This window comes from Falco rusticolus, chromosome 6 (genome assembly GCF_015220075.1).
Source record: "Falco rusticolus isolate bFalRus1 chromosome 6, bFalRus1.pri, whole genome shotgun sequence".
Taxonomy (NCBI): domain Eukaryota; kingdom Metazoa; phylum Chordata; class Aves; order Falconiformes; family Falconidae; genus Falco; species Falco rusticolus.
The window spans coordinates 844852-868063 of NC_051192.1; the positions used below are offsets into that span (position 1 = coordinate 844852).

At 52.0% G+C, this 23212-nt stretch overlaps 2 protein-coding genes across 2 annotated transcripts in view; one reads left to right on the forward strand and one right to left on the reverse strand.

Annotated features, from left to right (window-relative positions):
* The window catches only part of MRPS5 (mitochondrial ribosomal protein S5), a 59565-nt gene extending 55108 nt beyond the window's left edge, over positions 1-4457 (forward strand). Inside the window, exons 10-11 of the mRNA XM_037392082.1 lie at positions 2301-2437; positions 3865-4457. Of these exons, the coding sequence (XP_037247979.1) occupies positions 2301-2437; positions 3865-4089 (362 nt within the window). The 3' untranslated portion in view covers positions 4090-4457. The remainder of the gene's footprint in view (positions 1-2300; positions 2438-3864) is intronic.
* An 8455-nt stretch (positions 4458-12912) lies between these two features.
* MAL (mal, T cell differentiation protein) lies at positions 12913-17981 on the reverse strand. Its single transcript, XM_037392239.1, has 4 exons — positions 17883-17981; positions 14329-14496; positions 13987-14124; positions 12913-13739 (listed from the first exon to the last, which is right to left on the reverse strand). Exons 1-4 carry the CDS (start codon positions 17967-17969, stop codon positions 13665-13667), a joined length of 468 nt encoding a protein of 155 aa, XP_037248136.1. The 5' UTR covers positions 17970-17981; the 3' UTR covers positions 12913-13664.
* Between the last annotated feature and the right edge of the window lie 5231 nt (positions 17982-23212).

The window sequence follows — 23212 nt, forward strand, 5'->3', positions numbered from 1 at the left end:
TGCATAGACTCTGGAACTGGTGAATTGCTGTTGCTGCGCCAGGAGGCACGTAGCAGGTTCACATTTTGGAGATCCAGCTGCCAGGTGTGAATTAGGTTGAAGTGGGTGCAATGATACCTTCTTGACTTTGCTGGCAGCTTCAGTCCCGCTTCTGCTGCTCAAAGATTTGCTTACCAAAAGCCAAATAAAATAAAAACGTGGTAGGTTTTATTTGTCTACCCAAAGGCCCGTGAGCAGCAAGAGACACAGTGCCAGTGGGTGCTCACCCGCTTTCCCAGCAGCTCAGTGCACACCAGACTTTTCTGGTGGAGCGTTATTGCCTATGGACTTACTTGGACTTCCCTTTTCCTTCCCTCCCTAATTTCTCTGCCTCTCTGTCTGAGAGAGGTCTTGAGCACAATCTCACGCTTTGGGAAGGTGCTGTAGGTCTCTCATCCAGCAGCAGTCTGCCTGGGAAGGAGAGGCACTCGCATTGCTTCTCCACAGGGTCCTTCTGGAGGGAAGCCCAAAGGACAGCAGTGCTTGAGCAGACCAGTGGTCTTGAGCAGTAACTTCACAACAGGAGGCCAGTTTAAATACCTGACACCACTATGTGAACCAGGACTTTAAAGTCAGATTTACTGTCATTACGAGTTTCTGAAGCTCTCATTTGGCAGTTGGTCATCTGAAATGGCAAAGGAGGCGGGCTTGAAGCTATGTACGTGTTGCTTTTTAGAAGAGAGAGTCTCAGTTGGGATCCAGTTACATTTAGATCCTCTCCTCTTGCAATGGGTTTTTTTAATACTCTTAGTAGTAGTGGTTTTATATTTGGGAAGTATTAGAGTGTTATTTTTCTGCTGAGTGGAAGAAAGCTACCAAACCCTTTGGTGGGTGTTCCCAGGGTAGCGGGGTATGTTTGTGGAAGGTTCTTCTAAAAGCTGCCAATGGTACTTCTAAGCCAGGGGGCCTCAAACGTTTTAACCAGGGGGGCGGCGCGTGGATGCAGTGGCAGGGACTCATCTGCGGCTGCTTGGTTTCCCCCCCCAACCCCCAGCGGGGGGGGCGGGGGGGCAGGGGGGGGTTTGTAAATACCGGGGGCCGGATTGAGGACCCTGGGGGGCCGTATCTGGCCCACGGGCCGTAGTTTGAGGACCCCTGTTCTAAGGAATACCACCCAAACCTGTGTATTAAACAATTCTTTGGGGTGCATTTTTTATGGTTTTATGTTTGGAGTTTATAGATGGTGACATTTTCATTTGGTTTTGCAATATACTAAGTAAGGTGTATTTAGTTAGGTGCAGTTGGCATGCTGGAGGGAAGGGATGCCGTCCCGAGGGACTGCGACAGGCTTGAGAGGTGGGACCGTGCAAACCTCATCAAGTCCACCAAGGCCAAGTGCCAGGTCCTGCACGTGGGTCGGGGCAATCGCAAGCACAAACACAGGCTGGGCAGAGAACGGATTGGGAGCAGCCCTGAGCAGGAGGAACTTGGGGGTGTCGGTGGACGAGAAGCTCAACAGGACCCAGCAATGTGCACTGGCAGCCCAGAAAGCCAAGCGAGCCCTGGGCTGCATCCCCAGCAGCGTGGCCGGCGGGGCGAGGGAGGGGGCTCTGCCCCTCTGCCCCGCTCTGCTGAGACCCCCTGCAGCGCTGCGTCTGCTCGGGCGGCCCCAGCACGAGAAGGAGCTGGAGCTGTTGGAGCGAGTCCCGAGGAGGCCACGCGGATGATCAGAGGCTGGAGCCCCTCTGCTGTGGGGCCAGGCTGAGAGCTGGGGCTGTTCAGCCCGGAGCAGAGCAGGCTCCGGGGAGACCTCAGAGCAGCTCCCAGCGCCCGCAGGGGCTGACAGAAAGCTGGGGAGGGGCTTTGTGCAAGGGAGGTAGTGACAGGGCAAGGGGTACTGGCGTTAAACTGAAAGGGGGGAGATTCAGGTTAGATATTGGCAAGAAATTCTTCCCCGTGAGGGCGGCGAGGCGCTGGGCCAGGCTGCCCATGGCAGCTGAGGGTGCCCCATCCCTGGCAGTGGCCAAGGCCAGGCGGGACGGGGCTGGGAGCAGCCTGGGCTGGGGGAGGTGACCCTGCTCGTGGCAGGGGGCTGGAACTGGGGGGTCTTTGGGGTCCCTTCCAACCCAGACATTCTGTGATTCTGTGACTGCAAAGACTGTGAAGAATGGTCTTCCCAGAATGGTTTTGCCATTTTTAAGATATAATGTGTTCTAATGTGCTAGGTAACAAAAATAAGAGGTCTTAGTTCTTTATTCTTCCTTAGCTAAATTGTATGCTTACAAATAATCACTTAAGGCTTTTTCCTGCCCCACCCCCAGGTTATGGTCTTCGTTGCCACCGAGCTATCATCACCATCTGCAAACTCATCGGCATTAAAGACATGTATGCCAAGGTTTCTGGATCCAAAAACTTGATTAACGTTGTCAGAGCTCTCTTTAAAGGCTTGACTCAGCAGGTAGGTTTCATTCTCAGTGGTTCTATATGTTAGGTCAGGGGACAGAACAAGACTGATATTTTAATAGTTTGTGGTTAGTTTACATTCCAGGCTTAAAATGAAGTAATTTTCCAAAGAGCAAACAAAATCAGCATGTGGATAATTCCTCAGCAGTTGTATGAGGTTGCCCAGTCAAAACCAGCTGTATGTAACTGCCCGTTCCACAGGCAAGTGCCTCTGGGGGACATCTGAATTTCTGGGCTTTCATTTGTAGTATTTTTGGTGACATTAGAGGATGTTGTGGCCCAGCTCTGGTTGCTGCTGCTTATTTTTCTGCATTCTAAGTTTTCGTTGCCTAAGGACTGAGCATCACAGCTGCTTCTACCACTGGCATAATTAAGATCTCTGAAGTAAGTCCGGGAGGTGGTGTCATTTCCTTTAACTCAAAGTGCTCACAATGGAGAGGTCTCTCACTGGGCCAGCTGCCTGTAGCTAATGGAAAGATCCAACGTGCAGCGTTTCCTCCGACTTCCTTTGAACACCAGCCTTAGGACGAGTCAGTCCTTTGGAAATTCCTGGTTATCTCATTTGGTCATAGAGTCTTGGTAGCTGCCAGGATTTAGCTGCTTACATTCCCAATATAGCCCTGCAAAGCTATAGTTGTCAATTCTGTCACCCTGTCCTGGCCAGCTTTTTCAGTTAGGCTCAGGAGGGGAGGGTGTTATGATCCTCTTTGCTTATGAGATAGTTCCAGATGCTTACCAGTATGTGAGGTTAATCAGACTTGAGGAAGTCTGGCATTTATTTCCAATGTACTGTCTCTGAGAAGTCTTCCACAAGAACGAACAGAGGAAGGGCCTGCTTTATAGATCGTTGCTTTGAGATGTGCACTTGTTACATCTTCTTGACTGCCCTGAATGGGAAAAATTTCCTGTTCCCATTAACATTAATTCTGTAAAATCTGAATATTAACAAAACAGCTTGTGTGCGAGGAAGAGGTATAGTTGAAAATAAGGTTAAATCCATATCATTATGTTAGCTAATATTACTTGTCAGGGCAGTGATAAGTACTTTAGTCAAAGCAAAGTTTATATCCATATAAAGACATACAAATGTTACTGTACATTACTAACATGCCAGCATGCATCCTTATTAGCAGGATGTGCCTTTTCTGGCCAGATCCTTTCCAGAAGCCAGTTCCTCAGGTGACATTGTAATGCTACTGTGTCTGCAGTCTGGCTGTCTGAATTCCTGCTACTTGTGCAATTAGCGCATTTGAAACCCATGAGGATGAGCCTGACACATCTTTTAATTGACACACTGTTTAAACTACTTACTAGTAAATTGCTTTTTTTTTTTCCCTACCCCATGTACCATGTAGTTTGACCTGAAGTAAACCAACGTTGTGCATCATTGCTTTGATTGTGTTTTCTCTTTCCTGCTCGCAGGAGACCCACCAACAGTTAGCAAACCAGAAGAGCCTCTGTGTAGTGGAGTTCCGGGAGGAGCAGGGCCCTCTGCCCATCGTCGTGGCACTGCCCGAGGGGACTGTTCGCGAGGATCCCGAGCCTGAAGATGAGGTTCCAGACATAAAGCTGGAATGGAGTGAGGTGAAAGAAGCTCAGGGAATGAAGAAATCTCCCTGGGCAAATGTCAGACGGACCATGTGGTAAAAGCTCCAGTCCCTCCGTCTCTTCTGGTCAGAGATGCACCTGGGAAAGCCCAGCCCAAACAGACAAGTTGTCTAGGCTTACATTGCAGAGGAGGGTGCCAGTAGCGCTGTCATGCCATTTGTGTTGCTGCTCCCACTGCTGCCATTCAGTAACAGTTTGCTTTCCCACAATTTGTCTGACCGCTGTTGGACTAGGGACGTTCAGGTGGAAACAGCCAGTGAACAGAACTTGGTCTTCACGCATGCATTTACTTGATTCCTGAAGCTGATGTTTAACCAACTAGATCCCCTGTTTCTTTCACAAGCTCTGGGAAACTACCAAAAAGATAAGATTGTGAAAGCAATAAAGGATCCTCAGAATGAGTTCAACGTGCATTTGTTGGGGTCTTTTTTGCAAAATGCCAGTGCCTGGAAGATCTTGAAGCACTCTCCATTTCAGTTCCTAGGCTCCCTTATTATGGTGGGGGAAATGTGAAATCAGAAGGTAGTTGTGTGTCTTCTGGTGGGGGGGAGACAGGGGTGGGAAGGAGGTGATGGTGGGCAACAGCTGGAGTTGTGCAAACAGTATTTATGCAACTGGGAGAGTTCCCCAAATGAAGCAGAGCCCAAATAGGTGAGGACAGCCACCCCGCAGTCTCCTGTGGAATATTGCAGTATTTTGACTAGCTCTGGAAGTCCAGTACAAAACCTGCAATCCTGCCTTTCTTACCGTCCCCTCCTCTGCACGGGTGCTGGGGTAAGACCTAACAATTTTCTGCCAGTTTGGTACTGAGCACAGTAAAGTCTCAGACCCTACCCAGAACTCAGAAAGTGCTTCGGCTGCCAGGGGGTTAAAGGAGAAAGAGCAAGTCCATGATACACACCAGCCTCTGACCGGAGATGGAGTAAACCCCTTCATGTATTGGATCTCCAACTGAGGTATGTGCTAGATACTAATCAGCTCACTGACTGGAGGGGATCCAGCACCCAAGTCCCACCAGAAAATAAACAGACTCTGTATCCACATGCTAGGGCACAATGCCGTACCTGGCAGCTCCATGGTTTTGTATTGGGCATGGCAAAAGAAACAGTGGAACCAAACCCAAACAATGTTTTATTAGCAAGTATTAGAGCAATCCAGGCTATAAAACAAGGCAGGAGTTAACTTGCGTGCCTCCCAGTCTGGGAGTGCTTGTCATGACATTTCTCTGTATGCCAAAAGATGCTTGTAGCACTGTCTTGTTAGCACAGCAGAAAATGCCTTAGAAATACTTCAAGACCAGCCTAGGAATTTACATTTGAAGTTCTGATGTTAAAGCTGTTTAGGAGTGATATTCTACATTGATTTCCATGCAGGTTTCTAAAGACAGTGGTTGCATACATACAAACAGGCATGGTGAATTTAATTGAGTTTTATCTCACTCGGGTAATGAAAATTCTAATTCAAAGGCCATGCCTGCTGAGCAGTTGGCTGAAGGCTTTATTCCTGTGTGCCAGCTCAATCTGAACCCACCTTCAGTAGGATTGCAAAGTGTTCAATATGCAAACTTTCTTGTAAGCAGCATTATCAAACTACTGGTAGGGGATGTGTGCTCACATTTAGTTTGCATCTTGCTGTCAAGCGAAATCAAGAATGAGTAAACCCTGGGCTAAAGGAATTAAATCTTGCTGTATTTAGATGACCTTCAGTTTGCCTCTGTCCTTGCAGAAACAGTGAGATGAAGCGAGTTGCCTCTGCCACTGACCCAAACCAGCCTCAGCTTGGGTACTAGAGAGAGCCTGAAGTGACTGACTGGATCAGCAGTTGTCATTTGTGTCCCTGTGTTGCAGCGAGCTGGTGGCTCCTGCCAGCATTTCCTCTGTTCTGAGTCAGGAATGAGGTGTGTGTCAGTACCAGTGATCGCAGCCACACTTGTAGGCGTCCCGCTGCTGCCTTGTCCTCTGTTCCTGCATTTCCTCACCCAACACATCTGGAGAAGCCCCTCCCCCCATATTCTGGCCTACACATGGTGACAGTGCCACAGGAGATCATACAAGGCCACCGCTGCACAAAAACTGGGGATGTGGGTGACTCCAAGGTCTCCAGCAATGCCCATCTGCGTAGTGGGATGAGATGGAAGGATTGGGCAGGTCTTTGGGTGACCCTGGGAGGGGCTGAGGAAAGACAAGCTTTACGGCTGGGTCCTTAGGTAGCAGCACCCAGCGCAGAGCAAGCTGTGAAGTTCAGCTCTGCCCTGGTGACCTGGGCCGAAGCGCTGCTCCTTGTGCAACCCCAGCCAAGATCTTGCACCATATTTTCCCAGCTCACGACGTGCATAGACCGTCCCTTGGCAGGAGGGTCCCAGCCTGTCTTTTGTGCATAGAGGTCTGCAAACAGCTCTGCCCCTCGAACCCAGCCCTTCTTGGTGACTCAGTAACTTCAGTTCTCACTGCTAGTGCAGGGTGAGACGCATTGATCTCGGTGGATCTTTTCTCCATGAGCCAAAGCACCGGGGAGCGTCTGAACAATTTATAGCTGGTGCCTCCGAGAGTCTCCACACAAGCCCTGCAGGCCACCTTGTGCGCTAGTAGAAATGAGGGACTGCAAGGTAAAGAAGTGGTGGGGTGAATGGCATTTGCCTTTTCAGGACTTAAAGACTAAGTAACGTAGTAACCACAAATCTCCCTCTTCCCAAGGTCCGCACACTAGCTGCGCCTGCATCGGCTCCCGTGAGGGTCTTCAGGGCTCCTCTGCCTGCCCTTGCGTGCCGCTGGAGGCGAGCCCTAGCTCGTCTCAGACCCACAGGACAACTCATGTTCGAGCACTTGAACATGAACCAGGAATAAGGCATTTCCATCCCTCAAAGCAGATGGGGTTCAATGCCTGATTCTGTCAGCATAAGGGAGACGAAGGGGCTGGAGGGGGCCGTGGTCTTGGTGCAAGGGTCAGGGGTGGGGAAGGGACCGTAGCTGGGCCAGGGGAGGGGGTGGCAGTTGGAGGTGACCATCAGTCAGACTCTGCCACAGACCCACATGGAGCTTTGGTCCCTCCTTAGAAGTCATCTTTTGTGGGTTTCCTATTCATGCAAGATTGTTCATATTACTATAAATGCTTGTAGAGATGTTTTACCCAGCATACGGTTTACTCATCTCTCCTAGATAAAGCCGACTGTAAAATGAGAAACATCAGAAACTCCTGCATTTTCCATGGAGCCAGCCAGAATTTTCTGTAAGTTTCTGTGCTTTCAGACAAAGCAAATTCTTCTTCTGCCATTCAGGAGAAGACTGAACTGCTTTAGTGCTTTTAACTCATTGCATCACTGGAGGCAAGGTATCCAGTATACAAATATTTGGGGAACTGCCAGCGTTGTCGTTAAGAAACTATTCATTTAAGCAAGACCAACCAAGATTACAATCTGGGCATAGTTAATGAATTATATGTCTCTAATCTTGTTTTTGTCATAGGAGCTGAGGTTTTGCCTGCCTTCAAGCGGGTAGTTTGTTTTAAATAAAGTCTAATTGCCTGCTCTCCAGAGTAGATGCCTGCAGACCTCCCTGTTTTGCTGAGGAAGCTGGAAGAGAAGACCAGAGATGGAAGAAGCTCCTGTTTCACTACCAGCTGAAATCCATGGTGGCTGCGGGGGATGCAAAAGGTCCACTGTTTTTAACAGTCTGAACAAGACTTGTAAGTGCTCTGAAAAAAGGGCTGATTTCTGGCTTTTTAAATGGGCTGCTCCATCTAGCGACATCTGCAAGGGAATCCCAGGGATGGGGAGGGTGAATGAGGTGGCATGATGAGATGGCATGCTGCTGAAGATGAGGTGCCAGTCTGGGGGGATCTGGAAATGTCTGAGCAAACGCAGAGCCTAGGATGGAGCAGCCCCGTGTACTGGGCCAGGCTGGGATGGAGCAGCCCCGTTACTGGGCCAGGCTGGGAGCAGCTCTCCAGGCCAGGACTGCAGGTGCCTTGTGGTCAACAAACTAAGTGCCAACCAAGCGCAAGCAGCACTCGGCAGAATGGCCGTCTCACGTTCCGTCTCACGTTCTATCTCATGTTCCGGACACTCTTGCTAATTCGCAATTAACCCCAGACAGGCACGGGGACAAGCCTGCAGTGTTTGTTATGCCCAGCATTTCCAGTGGGGTGACAGCAATCCTCAGGCCGATGCTGTGCTCCGGGCTCTCTGTGCGGACGAGACCTGGTGTGCATATGGCAGATGGTTTGTAGGTCCTGGGCAGCATCTTTCCCTCCAGAAGCATCGGGATGTGCCATTTTCCCGGCAGCTGCCTTGGGCTGCCCAGCTCCCCGGCCACGCGGGTCCTTATGGCTGTATTGAGATGAAGGGCTGGGCATGGTGGGCAATGGAGACCTCAGGCTGCTTTCTTCATGTTCTATTTTCTTCTCTTCTTTCACCATGCAGGGAACATGCATATTGCTACAACTCACCTGGCACCTGACAAGCACAATTCAGCAGCCTGGTGTGATGCAGCCAGACCTCACCGTGTTACTGGCCCTGTGCCAAGCCGGACACTCATTCACCTGCAAGCTGTTCAGCTGCACAGGATTGAAGCTGGAGTCACGCTGCAGGGGGGTCCAGAATTGCAGCAGGACTTTGTATCAGTTCATTTGGATGCTCTCGACCCTGTGGTGGTCCTTCTCTCCGCTTAGCCCTCCCCGGGCAAAGACCTGGCCCAGGTTAGACCAGGGCCACATCCTTGTCTCAGCTCGGTCCGCAGTCGCGCTGGGCTGAGGAGCACTCCGGCGCAGCAGCACCCACCTGTTTTTTTCCAGTGCTGGTTTACAGCAGGTTGGACTAATGCTGGGGGCGGGGGGGGGGGGGGGGGGAGAGGTACCTCAGCAAACCAGGTGGGGCCGGAAGGAAAGGGACAAGCAGGTGAACTAGTGCAGATTGTGTAAACTGGTGTGTGGCAGGGCAGGGAGAAGCAAAGGGCAAAGCAAGGCAGAAAGAAATGGGGAGGAGAGATGGGAGCCCTGCCAAGGCACAGGCTGCAAATGCGATGGCTGGGAGGCGTGGGACATGGATGTGAGGGGACAGGCAGCACTGCCTGGCGTGTGGGTGCTGGTCACACCTGGGCGCAGAAAGTGGGCAGAAACATCGCATCCCAGGGTCCAGGATCTGACCACAAATGTCTGCCTTTGTAAATGAACCTAAACAGAAAGCCTCTTCTTGTGTTCATGCTGAACTCAGGCACATTGACAGAAGCAGAGGAAATTTGGGCACCAACCCCCACACACCCACCCCATGACAATATGATACTGAAACCAAAGTCAACAGGTGCGTGTTGAATATGAGAGCCAAGTGCTGTTGTCCAGAGTGTCTGTGAGTTCCTTCCCAACTCTGAAAAGGGTTTCTGGTTTCTTTTTCTACCTCTGTTGCAATCAGCTTGCTGTTCTCACACAAACAAGCAAAACAGGTCAGGCTGGCTTTCGGCAAGGAAGAACAAGAAAAAAAAAGTCTAATGTTTTTCTCAGATTGAAATTAAAAACCTTCAACCCAAAACCATGTTCACAGCCTAAAAGTCCCCCCTGGATGTGAAGCAACGGAGCTGCCTCCAATTCAGCTTTAATTTCCCTTCCATTCTCCAGCCCTTGTTGTTATCCAGGAACATGAGATGCAGAATGGAAGCATTTTCTGCCCCACGGGCTGGAAGAGCTAACTTGGTACCACTGTTTATTAGGCACCACTAACATGAAAACACCCCTTCTGGGGTCTAACCCCCATTTAAATCAACTCACTGTCGTGGTTTAACCCCAACTGGCGAGTCAGCACCAGGCAGCCACTTGCTTGCTCCCCGCCATGGGATGGGGGAGAGAATCAGAAGAGTAAAAGTGAGAAAACTCGTGGGCTGAGATAAAGACACTTCAGCAGGTAAAGCAAAAGCTGCGTGTGCAAGCAAAGCAAACCAAGGAATTCATTCACTACTTCCCGTGGGCAGGCAGGTGCTCAGCCACCCCCAGGACAGCAGGGCTCCAGCGCGCGTAACGGGGACTTGGGCAGACAAACACCATCGCTCTGAACTTCCTCCCCTTCCTTCTTCCCCCAGCTCCATACAGAGCATGATGCCATATGGTATGGAACACCCCTCGGGTCAGTGGGGTCAGCTGTCCTGTCTGTGTCCCCTCCCAGCTCCTTGTGCCCCCCAGCCTGCTCCCTGGTGGAGCGGGGTGAGGGGCAGAAAAGCCCTTGGCTCTGTGTAAGGGATGCTCAGCAGTAAGGAAAACATCCCTGTTATCAACACTCTTTTCAGCACAAATCCAAAACATCGCCCCATACCAGCTGCTGTGAAGAAATTAACTCCATCCTAGCCAAAACCAGCACACTCACTCAAGTTAATTGCTGCGGAGTACTTTAAGCATTCAGTTGAACGGTGACCCTGCAATGGCAGAGTTCCAGATCCCCGGGGCAGCGAGGAGGGCGCGCAGCAAGCTCGCTACCCTGGGCTTCAGGAGAGCAGACTTGGGCCTCTCCGGGCACCTGCTTGGTGGAGTAGCGTGGGGTAGAGCCCTGGAGGGACGAGGGGCCCGAGAGAGCTGGTTAATGCTGAAGGACCAGCTCGTCCAGGCTCAGGACCAGTGCGTCCCAGCAAGGAGGGAGTCGGGCAAAAACGCCAGGAGGCTGCATGGATGAGCAAGGAGCTCCTGGACAAACTCCAACACAAAAAGGAAGCCTGCAGAGGGTGGAAGCAAGGACAAGCAGCCTGGGAGGAATAGAGAAATGTCCGAGCAGCCAGGCGTCAGGTTAGGAAAGCTAAAGCCCTGACAGAATTAAACCTGGCCAGGGACGACAGGGGCAACAAGAAAAGTTTGTGTGGGTATGCAGTGATGGAAGGAAGAGCAGGGAAGACGTGGGGCCTCTCCAGAAGGAAACGGGAGGCCTGGTTACCTGGGATATGGAGACGGCTGAGGTACCTGGCAATGTTTTTGTCTCGGTCTTCACCGGTGAGCGCTCCAGCTGCGCCGGCCAAGTCGCAGAAGGCAAAGGCAGGAACTGGGAGAACGAAGAACCAGCTGCTGTAGGTGAGGATCAGGTTTGAGAGCATCCGAGGAACCTGAAGGTGCATGAGTGTGGGACCTGATGAGATGCACCCGCGGGTCTTGAGGGAACTGGCGGCTGAAGTGGCCGAGCCACTCTCCATCATATTTGAGAAGTCGTGGCAGTCCGGTGAAGTTCCTACTGACTGGAAAAGGGGAAACACAACCTTCATTTTTAAAAAGGGGAAATAGGAAGACCCGGGGAACTACAGGCTGGTCAGTCTCACCTTGTTGCCCGGTGACATCATGGGGCAGATCCTCCTGGGAGCTATGCTAAGGCACATGGAAAATGAGGTGACTGGTGATGGCCAGCATGGCTTCAGTAAGGGCAAATCGTGCCTGATGAGTTTGATGGCCTTCATGGGGTTACAGCACTGGTGGATAAGGGAAGAGCAACTGATGTCATCTACCTGGGCTTGCACGAAGCATCTGACACTGCCCTGCGTGACATCCTTGTCTCTAAACTGGAGAGACATGGGTTTGATGGATGGACCACTTGGTAGATGAGGAATTGGCTGGATGGTCACACTCAAAGAGTTGCTCGATGTCCAAGTGGAGACCGGTGAGGGGTGATGTTCCTCAAGGGTCAGCACTGGCACCGGTGCTGGTTTAGCATCTTTGTCGGGGACGTGGGCAGTGGGACCAAGTGCCCCCTCAGTGACTTTGCCGACACCGCTGAGCTGTGTGGTGTGGCTGACACGCTGGAGGGAAGGGATGCCGTCCCGAGGGACTGCGACAGGCTTGAGAGGTGGGACCGTGCAAACCTCATCAAGTCCACCAAGGCCAAGTGCCAGGTCCTGCACGTGGGTCGGGGCAATCGCAAGCACAAACACAGGCTGGGCAGAGAACGGACTGGGAGCAGCCCTGAGCAGGAGGAACTTGGGGGTGTCGGTGGACGAGAAGCTCAACAGGACCCAGCAATGTGCACTGGCAGCCCAGAAAGCCAAGCGAGCCCTGGGCTGCATCCCCAGCAGCGTGGCCGGCGGGGCGAGGGAGGGGGCTCTGCCCCTCTGCCCCGCTCTGCTGAGACCCCCTGCAGCGCTGCGTCTGCTCGGGCGGCCCCAGCACGAGAAGGAGCTGGAGCTGTTGGAGCGAGTCCCGAGGAGGCCACGCGGATGATCAGAGGCTGGAGCCCCTCTGCTGTGGGGCCAGGCTGAGAGCTGGGGCTGTTCAGCCCGGAGCAGAGCAGGCTCCGGGGAGACCTCAGAGCAGCTCCCAGCGCCCGCAGGGGCTGACAGAAAGCTGGGGAGGGGCTTTGTGCAAGGGAGGTAGTGACAGGGCAAGGGGTACTGGCGTTAAACTGAAAGGGGGGAGATTCAGGTTAGATATTGGCAAGAAATTCTTCCCCGTGAGGGCGGCGAGGCGCTGGGCCAGGCTGCCCATGGCAGCTGAGGGTGCCCCATCCCTGGCAGTGGCCAAGGCCAGGCTGGACGGGGCTGGGAGCAGCCTGGGCTGGGGGAGGTGACCCTGCTCGTGGCAGGGGGCTGGAACTGGGGGGTCTTTGGGGTCCCTTCCGACCCAAACCATTCTGTGATTCCATGAACACCATCACTGAGATTAACCTGAGTTGGTTAACCCTGGAATTGGCTGCAGAGCCCACAGGCGCCCCTTGCCAGAAAAGCCCTCTCGTTCATGCCCAGGTCTGTGCCCCCTCCTTAGGGCACTGCCCTGTTGCAGTGCAGTGCTCCTGCGGCTACACAGGGCTGCATTCCTGTGTGCAGCAAAGGGAAAATAGCAGAAATTACTCTTGTGTATTTGCAAAACCACAGCAAACCCATCTTTATTAGCGACGTGGTGCTGGTGTATGTGAGAGCAGCCATGTGCCGTGCCAAAGACAAGTTGATTGCCTCTGCTTGTTCAAGATGTTATCCTAACCATGCATACAATTCTCCTACAGACTACCGCATACCTTCTGAGTTGTATTTTGTAGGCAGATTAAAGACAGTGTTAATTCCTGGCATTATGGTTATGCCTCATAATTCGGCAATAACCTTCAGGGGTTGCAATAACTCAAATTGCCCCTGAGACAAGTTAAATATTGTCCCCGTTTCTCATCACAAGTCAGAGACAGCATTTCCACAAACTGCATGAAAATGTTATTTTGGCACAGCAAGTTTATGGAGGGAGGGAATCAGGCTTACATGGATGGGCAGCAATTAAAATGACCCAATTTCATACTCATGCTCCTTAGTGCTGGTTGTTCAGGCTTCCCCTGATACCAATAACAACCCCAGAGGCATAAAAGTGTGGTTCAGAGAGATTTTAGCACTTTGAACCCAACTACATTATTCTTTTTAAAGCTGGATGTTTTTTCTATTTGAGCCCCGATTACCAGGATCAAACTGTACCCAACCCAGAAGAGAGTGAAGGGAAGCAGACTGCGCCAGGACATGGCTTTCTCTGGCAGGCTCTTTGTCTTCATTGCCATGGTCTCACATAAAAAGCTGCTTGTTTATAGTATATACATTAAAAAAAACACACCCAAACCCAGCCTGGAAACTGCAGTCGTTGAACAGCTTTCATGTTCATGGGGTGACCACAAGCCACACTTGCCGGGGAGGCTCTTAGGATGCTTTCCATCGCAGGAGCGAGGACACCTTGTGGATCACGTACACCAGGGTAGCTAAGAATGCAAATACCTACAATGGAAAAAACACATCAGCCAGTTAACTTTTTATTACGTGGTATGAGTTCCTGTGTGAAGCAAACACCTCATGATGCATTAGATTTCTATTGACTCTTGCATGTTTGGAGACATTCATGCATAGTAGGACCGGGACTAGTTTCTCCCCCCTCCCTGAATGGCTGGTGCAGGCAAATATTTGCCCTTAAGGCCACTCCACAGTTGCCTCCTCACCTTCCTTCCCCTGCTTGCCAGGCACTCACCGCAGCAGCGATGTTCTCACGGTACATGATCGCTTCCGGAGGGAAGACAGCCAGCAAGCGGATGCTGTAGGTGAAGTAGGCTTCCAACACGGCAGCACTGAGGTAGAACAGAGCTGCTGTCTCGTGGCAGATGACATCCTAACAAACAAGGATCACACAGTCATTTCCAAGGAGAGAGCACACTGAAGGGGGGGTGGGGGGGGGGGTGGGGGGGGTGGGGGGAAGAACCCCCCCAAGCAATCCCCAGCCTGCGATTTGGGGTGCAGTAGCAGCAAAGGAGACAACTGTCTATTAGTGACACCAGGGAGGGCAGTGGCCCAGAGGTTTGTCACATCTACTTACCAAGGTGACCCAGAAGCTCTTGCCCCCATGCACCCCGAAGATGTAGAGGCACAGCAGGCTGACAGTCATGACAAAGCAGAACACAGAGACAAACATCACCCAGCCTTGCAGGATGGCGTCTGGGACCCTTGAGGATGCCACCAGGATCCAGACAAGGCCCCCAAAGATCTGCAAGTGAAAGTGAGAGAGAGGGTGAGCATGGGATAAATTGGCTCATCCAGAGCAAAGCCAAAAGCCATGCACGCCTCTCGCACGAGCACTGCACATGGCAAAAGCTCAGGGATGCCGCCGAGTTCTTCCCAGCTGCCGCTGGAAACTGAGTAGCTGGGAGCATCTGCTCTAACCTTGACCCAAAAAAGCCTCCATGTAGCCGTGCCTCCTGGTGCCACTGACGTTTGCACCCCCCCACACCCCAGCACTGTGCTCGGGGGCTGGGGCAGGCGTTTCCAAGGTGGTTTCGGTGAGCAGGGAAGCTTATCTCAGAAGGGCGTTTGCTTCACACCCAGTGTGGCAGCTCCCTGAAGAGTGGTGCCAAGCCCAGCTCACCTGCACCGCCAGCACAGACAGGGGACCTCAGGGAGGCGACAGACATGGCCTTATTGAAGGCCATGTGCAAATGTTACCCTGAAAGGAGAGAGAACAGGCTGAAGAGAGGTAATATGGCCAGTTTTGCTCTCTGAGGTAGGGGAAATAAGGTTTGAGGCTCCCAGCTCCTCCTGGGAAGCAGGGCTTGCGTTGCTGCTCCAGCTATTTGGGTCATATGTCACTGGCTACACCAGAGCTCTGCCAGGTACCAGCTGCTGCTCCAGTAGCAGGTGGGACCCCATTCTCAGTCAGCCTTCAGAGCTTGCTGTGGGTTCTCTGGTGGGATACACAAGGACATCTGTATCTAGACTCCATCCTTTCTCTGCCAGCAGATTCCTGCACAAGCGGATGAGAGCATGATGTCCAATGCTGTGGAATGTCCAAGTTGCAAGTGGGGTCTTTGCACTGAAATGCGCTCAGCAGCTTCCCCCGCTTCAAATCAGCCCAGTTGTTTCTTGAACCTGTGCAGTTTAGTCTGTGCAGCATCCTGTGATGAGGAGCTCCTCAGCTGAACCCACACTGTGTGGAGGCCAGTGCTGCTGTGGGGACCTGTCCCTCATCACTGGCTGGTCTTGGCTTTGTAGGCAAATCTCCAGAGGTAAGACAGCTTCACTGACTCTAAGATCGCTCTGATTGCCAGTGTATCCCAGGCCAGCCTTTGCCAGCATTGTACAATCCATGGCATTTCCATTTCCTTGGAGGCATTTTGCAAGTGGAAAAAAAAAAACCATTCTGATTTATGATATTCAGAAGATGTCACATTGTTTGTGTCACCCCATACGTGGTTCCATTACGCAAATTGATACATTAAATCAATGATGGGGTTGAGACCTTGCACATATCTCAGTGAACGTAGGTCTTCCGAAGTGCTGCTGGTTTGGTGCCTCTTGTAACAACCAAAGCCTGAACACCTGAACTTGAACGCTAATCCAGCCCCTGTAATAACTCGTGTGGTGACACCACGAGTGCACCACAGCTAGAGATCCTGGAGAAAACCTTACAGCTGCTCCATGAAAATCCAGCACAGTCAGGGTGAGATATGAGGTTGGTGGAGGAAGTATCACTTCTCAATTCCTACCCCTTGCCATCTCTCCTTTCCGCAGGATGTGATTTCTCACTCAGGCAAGTACGTTTGACATTGTTTGGTCACTGACTTTGGTGTTACAGTGCTGCTGTTCAGCAGACTCACAAAAATGAGGCAAGGGTCAGGAGGCTCGGTGACAAGCCCCAGCAGAAAAATTTATCTTTTAAATAGCCTTTTGCAAAGGAAACATATCTCTTTTTCAGCTCGTTTCAGCTTTTCTGCATAGGCCTGGCTATCCATATATGCAGAAAGCTCTTCAAATAAAACAGATTACAGGAACTAAACCCAGCCTCACAGAATAAAAATGGTGGTTCTTAATCAGCACATCCAGATGCAGCAATCATCTGAGCTGCAGGCAGGATTTTCTGGCATTATTGCAACTGCCTTAGCATTTGAAGTGCTGATTTTTTTTATTAGTTTTTTTTTACTTACCACATTAACACACTGCAGGCAACCTCAGATTCCACTAAGGACTGAGAAATTCTTTATACTTCTGAATGCTGTGATTCAAGGCAGCTGCCTCCTTTGTACATAGCAGAGACAATACTGCTGCACAACCTAGAGCCATACACCTCTGGAGCTGGAGAAATCCTGTTACACAGCATTCCTCTTTCCCCAGTGGTTCCTGAGCTTTTAAGTCTGCACATTTCCAGATTTTACCCAAACATAAGGACAGGGTGCTTATTTTTGTCTCATTAAGCAAGCTGCCTTGCCAAATCCCCTGGAGATAGGAATTACAAAAGAAAAAAAGAAAAAAGGCACCATGAGCACGCTGAGGCCAACACAACCCAGTGGCAGGGGTGGCTGGCAAGACCACCCAGCCAGAGTCTCCCCAGGGACTTTTCACCCTCCACGTAGCTGCAGGAAACCTGGAGCTTGCGCCCGGGGCCTGGGCAGTGACCAAGTCCCCAGAACATATTTGGAGATGCTGAAGCAGAGCCTTTCTCTACACATTGGTAATGCCTGCTTTAACCCAGCTCCTCTTTGCTGGGCTACTGTCCCTAGGAGAATGAAGTAAATGCTATAAATCCCAGGAGTGTGGACTGAGTTGGGTGACAGGAGAGGATTTGGTCCCAGATGGCAAAGCTGAAATTTTTAGCATGAAATAATTTGAATGCCATCCTACAACACTCAGCCAAACCCCTCAATGCTGGATGAAAGTGCTCAGGCTTTGGGAAAAGCCTCTTAAACTGCTGTGAGAAGAGCACGCTTCATGGGTGGGGGCAGAGGACACAGGAAAAAGATTCAAGTTGAAACTTTCCACCTTTCCGTCAGTGCTCACAGCAACGGCTTTTAATCCCCTGTGCCGAGTCCAATGAGACGGTCATTTTTCACCCACTCAGTGAAATGACAGTAAGGGAAGAATTTACAAGATCTTTGCTCGCCCTTTGCTCACCTGCTGTAGCCCACACAGCCAGGTCCAGCACGCTGTGCCTCCAGCTGAGGAACGCTGCAGCTGCAGCAGCCCAGGCTCTTTGCTGCTGCAAATAACTACCTCGGCTAGCCTCCACCCCCAGCTTTAAACAAGTAGTTTATCCTCTCCCTGCATCAGCTTCTACAACCACCTTCCAATTCATGAATTGGCTCAATTTGGCAGCCTAGTTTAAACCTACCAGCAACCCCCTTGAATCTGTTCGGCAGAAAATTACAAAGGGTTTTCAGAGGCTGCAGATGAATCCCCTGCAGACTAAAGGAGAACTTCAGAGCCCCAGCTCCAGGCTTGAGGTTTTCCTTGAGGGGGAGTGAGGCACCAGGGGCTGCTCCCAGACCCTCGTAGCTCCTGGACTGCATGCTTTGTGTCAGGTCTCATCTCTCAGACACGTGCAGCGTGCTGGATGCCCCACAAGCAGCACCTGCCCTCCCCCAGGGAAAAGCCAGCACTCACAATTTCAGGAATGAAGAGCACATCTGGGAAAGTCGTCAGAACAGCCAGACCGCTGGGCAAAGAGGTGGTGGAAGTTGCCCCAGACATTGCAAGCCTCTCCCACGGTGACTAGCAGCCACTCTGGCTCTAGCTGCTGGAGTTAGCTGCCGAATGCAGCCTCCTTCCTTCCCTCCCTCTCTCTCTTCCTCCTTCCCTCCCCTTCTTCCTGCTCTTCCTCCTTCCTGTGGAGGTGAAGGCAGCTGCGAGTGGCACAGGTGCGGCCAAACCCTGTACCAAGGGTTACCTGGTGGCCGACGGGAGCCGCGGGAGGTTCTCAGCAGATGTGGGCAGCCCGGAGCCGTTCTGAGCCGTGCAGGGCCAGTGCCGGTGCGGTGGCAAGCGGCACTGGCTTACACACGGGGGTAATGGCGAAGGCCTGTACCCATCCAGCTGGGCGGCCTCTCATCCCCTTTATTTGCACAGTAAGTCAGTGTCCCCCACATGAGCTGGCCACAGCAGCAGGCACAAGGGCAGCTGGCATCCAGGATGTGCCAGCTACTGGAAAACAGTGGGGATGAGAAATCTCTCATAGACGGAGATGCCCCCCAAGACAAGGGCAGGCAAACTGCAGGGCAAACTGCTTCCAGTGTCTCAGGAGACTGGCTATGCCAAGGTAACAAAAATGGCCTAAAATAATGAGACTTCCCAAGCCACTTGGTTTCCTTTTATGTTTTTGCTTTTTGTTTTAGTCTGGAGTCCATGGGAGTCAGTCATTCCCCTCTCTGTAATGCAGAGCATTTACTTCTTTTTAACACACTGACTTGGATACCCAACAAAACCACACGGCGTCAAACACCAGGAAAAGAAAAGGAGCAATGCGGGAATGCATATTGCTATGGAATAGTGACCCATTGAAGAAGTGCCCATTTCAGCCAGGCCTTATATGTGATGCTTGGCCTTCTGCAGCTGCTGCCATGCACAAGGCTCTGGTGCAATGCGGCGCAGGAGGCAGGACTGCCTCGCTCCCGGCCCCTCGTGGCTCTGATAGCTGCCACCGTCAGCTCTGGCCCTGAGCCCCCAGCCAGCCTCCTCATGGCTGCAGCAGGGGGCACGTTCCATCGTCATAGCTTTGCTCTCCAATCCTGCAGCAGCTTATGTCCCAGCCCCAGGGCAGGATGGGGGCCCTGGGCAGCACTGAGTGTGGTGATGAGGCTACGTGAGCCAGCTACATTGGAATAATGGTGGCGTCTGCGCCACTGGTGTGTGTCCTTCTGGCTCGGAGCACTACGGGTACATTTTGCAGCAGGCTGGCAGGCAGGAACAGGGAGGGCTCTGCAGCAGGGAAAGGAATAAACACTTGCCCCGAACCCAAGGGACACAGAGACTGGGGGCATCAAGTGCAAGACAGGAAGATAATGTGAAAACTTTCCCTTACAGAGGAGCCAGTGGGGCAGGTGGCTGGACGAGGCTGCAAAATTGGGGAAATTGGACAAATACTTTTAATAAGCAGACTAAGGGAGAAATATGTATTATTTCATACAATATGCACAAGAATGTGAGCAGAAAGGGAAGGGACCACATGCCTGAGCCCAGCTGGTTTGAAATATCAAACTCAAGTCTTCACTATGGCTTGCTATAGGCATTGAAAGGACAACGAGCAACTGGGAATTCCCTGGGCAGCCTTGGCAGGACACACTGGACTGGCCCCAGGGGTGCTCCAGGAGGCCAAAGCAGGTGGGTGACTGTGAAATACCATAATGCAGGAGCTTTCCAGAGCTGTTTCTGTAGGATCTGAAGATCCAGTGCTGCGAGCAGCTGAAGCAAACCCCGCACGCCAGCCGGAGCTTTGGGCAGTGTTTCCCCCCAGTCGCTGCTCAAGGGCCACAACCAGCCACTGAACAGTGAAACACTGAACTTTTGTACCAGGCTGATAATGGGCAGAGGTCAAAGTATTCAATGAAGATAATTTACACACATAGGGTGTTTTAGAGGTTAACAGACGGCTTTGGGATATGCATTTTTTCCCTCAAACACTGTAACTGGTTATTAGTATGTGTTAAATAAAGCACCCCCAGGACCAAGGCTGTGTTGGGCCAGCAAGGGAAGGTACAATATCCACATGCTCAGCTGCAGACGTTCATCAAGTTTATTCCCACTGTACTCCTCCATGATTTGCTCCAGGGAGCCAACATGAACGCTGTTGACAGTGACATGGAAGAGCTCCTCTCAGGCTGGGAAGAGCCAAGGAGGAACCAAACATGCTGTCGCCCGGGGCCAAGCCGCTGCTGCTGCGCTGAGCTGTGCGCAGCCTTCACCCGCCCTGTGGCCCCAAGCACTCCCGCTCCCGCTCCTGCTCTGCCGCGCCGGGGCCATGCCGTGCCGTGCCGTGCCGTGCCGTGCCGCGCCGGGCAGCACCGGGCGGATGGGCCCAGCCTGGCGCGGGGTGGCCGCGGGCCCGGGACAGGCAGGAGGCCCTGGGCTGCGCTGGGGCGCGCGGCCCTGTCGCCTAGCAACGGGCGCCAGGGCGCTCGCCATTGGCTGCGCCCAGAGGGGTCGAGGCCGCTGGCCAATGGGGAGGCGCTGTGGCGTAGGAGAGGGAGGCTGGGGGACACCAGCGCAGACCAAACCGGCCCAAACCGGTCCTAAGGGCGCGGGTCGGCCCGGCCTCAGGCCGCCCCTGAGGGCCCGGCCCGATTCGGCCCCTGACGGCCCGGCCCGGCCCGGCCCGCCTCACCGCTGAGGCTCCCCTGAGGCGCCCCTGTGGGCCCTGTCTGGCCCAGCCCCTGAGGGCCCGGTTCTAATCCAGTGTGCGACCGGAGTCTCCCTGCAGGCAGCTGGAGCTGGTGAGCTGCCCTGCTTCCGCTGTGGCAGAGCCACCTCGGTGCGGGGAAAGGTACCCTCAGGGGGGAAGCTGCTCTCGTAGGGCCTGACCAGGCTTGGCCTGTCGGCTTCTGTCCCAGGGGAGCCGGCCTGGCAGCTGTGCCCTGTTGGCTTCAGGTGTGGTTTGGGGCAGGGCTGAGGCAAGGGGCCATCGGGGCTGGGCAAGGCTTGCCTGCCTTGGCCTGTCAAGCACTGTCCCTGGGGTGTGCTCTGCCTTGGGTGCTGCTGTCTCTCCGCTTTCCCCACCCCTGCCAGAGCTGCAGGCAGGCACTGCCTGGGGGGCGCTGTGCCAGGCTGCTGTCACCTCTGGCTGGGGCTGTCGATGCCTTCCTTCTCCCAGGGCTCCCTCCTCTGCCTCTTATAGCACCTTCTGATGAGCTTGAAACGAAGATGAGACCAGAGCAGACTAGTCACCAAGCTGGCTTTTCTGCAATACACAGCAGGGATCTGTTCTTGACTTTCAAACTTGATGGTAAGAAACTAAAGTTGCAAAGAAAGAGTGTTCTGAGGGTGACCGGAAAGGAAGTAAAACCTGGTAGAAACAAATGCCTTGCTTAGCTGGCACCTAGTCCAGATTTCATAAGCTAGCGTAGCGGTAGCTTGTGTTCACACTCACACTTGGTGATGGTGCAGGGTGCTTTGACCTGACTGAAAGCCAGTGTAACCTGTTCTCCCTTCTAGTATTTTCTACATGCGTGACCTCCAAGTACCGGTACCTGACACTGGCTGGCTGGCTGACAGGTCTGTCTGCACCCAGCCACACAAAGTGGGGCTATCTAGCAGCAGCACCTCAGATAATTCTAGAATAGCCTTTGCTTTGAAATGCATTACTTCTTGCTAGAATGTGGGAAACAGCCAAGGCCAAAATACCTTCCACTTGATGCATTTCATAAGAATTCATCTCTGTTCTTCGGTCAGCCTATTCTGTCTGAGGCTTATTGCATTCCTGAAGGGCAACCTCTTTGGTTCCTCTCTGCCTTCCCAAGGTGAATTCACTTGGTAGGGTGGAGGGATTCCCCTTTCTGCTTGGTATATACAGTGTCATATCTGGTGCTTGTAATAGCATCTTTCATTCAGGAAAAGCAAATGAACATTTGTTCTCTGTGGGGAGGCCATTAGCAAGGTTTATAGTTATTGTGGACCCTTGCAGAGCTGAGTCATCCTGAGATAGCTGCCCTGAGTAAACATGCTTTCCCTTTGTTGTGTGTGGTTCTGTGCTTGAAGTGTAGTCCTGTCTGTAGTTATATTTAAATGGGAATGTTTTTATGAATGGTATTTCTATAAAAGTACTGCTGTTCTGTAAGTCTGTAAATACTGATGTCTGTAAATATGGGTGTCTGTATGTAGATTTCTATAAAATATATACAAACATTTTTCTGTTTAGCCTGGAAGGGGGATGTCTCTGTATCAGATACTGCCCAACAGTCTAACCAATTCATTGAGTTCGTGGGTGCCCTCCACAACAGAGTGAAAGCAAGTTTAGATGAATGTGATTCCTTCTTCCACCTGGGGGAGAGAAAGGCAGAGGAAGGAGCTTTCCCCAGGAGGAACTCTCCTGGGTCTTCTCATGTCTGCCAGCTCTGTGCTTTCTAGGACTGTTTTTACTTGCCCATGTCAGGCTTCAGATGGGAAGATGTAGCCTTTAAATTCTGCCTTATTTTCTGTTACCTGTCTGAAATGGCTTTAGTGTGCCTTAGGTTTGCCATGCTTCAGCTCTGTCGAAGTGATGGAAGGGTTGCTGCCTCTAGCAGATCCCCTGATGTCCTAGAAGCAATGCTGTGCTCCACAAATGTGGCCTTTTATCATGAGCAATGGCTAGTGATTAATTGGGAGAACGCTGGAGTGAAATGAGGAATCTCCAAGGATTCATAGAATGGGGTAGGTCAGGTGGGTCCTTCTGATGTTATCTAGTCTGATTCCTGCTCAGAATTGGCCCAGTCAGATGATGTTAGTCCAGGCTGTGTCCAGTCATGTTTGGAGTATCTCCAAGGATGGAGATTCAGCATCATCCCTGAGCAGCTTGTTCCAATGTTTGGGCACCCTCATGGTGAGCAACTTGCTTTGTCTTGAGTCAGAGTCTGCAACTTGTCTGTTGCCCCTTGTTGGTCCAGTGTGCCCCTCAAGAAGGATCTGGCTTTTTTTCCTCCAGTGAAGGAGAGAAGTGAGAGTATGAAGTGAGGTAAACACCCCTCAAAAACACCCACCCACCCTGCTGCCCACAACCCCCCACTCCATGTAGCATCTTCTCTAGCTTTTCCACTGTCCTTTGCCAGTAGCTTCGTTTCCTGTTGAGCAGTGGCTTGCATTTCCCTTAGCCTTCCTTTGGCTTCCAGTCGCCCTCCAGAAGCCCTTTCTGTTGTCCTTCACCTTTTTTAGTTTGGCTTCAGCTAAGCTGTGGCTTTCCAAAAGCCATCCCTGCATACTTGCACAATGTCTCTCAGGGGTGTTAGAGGATGTTGCTCCATGTGTGC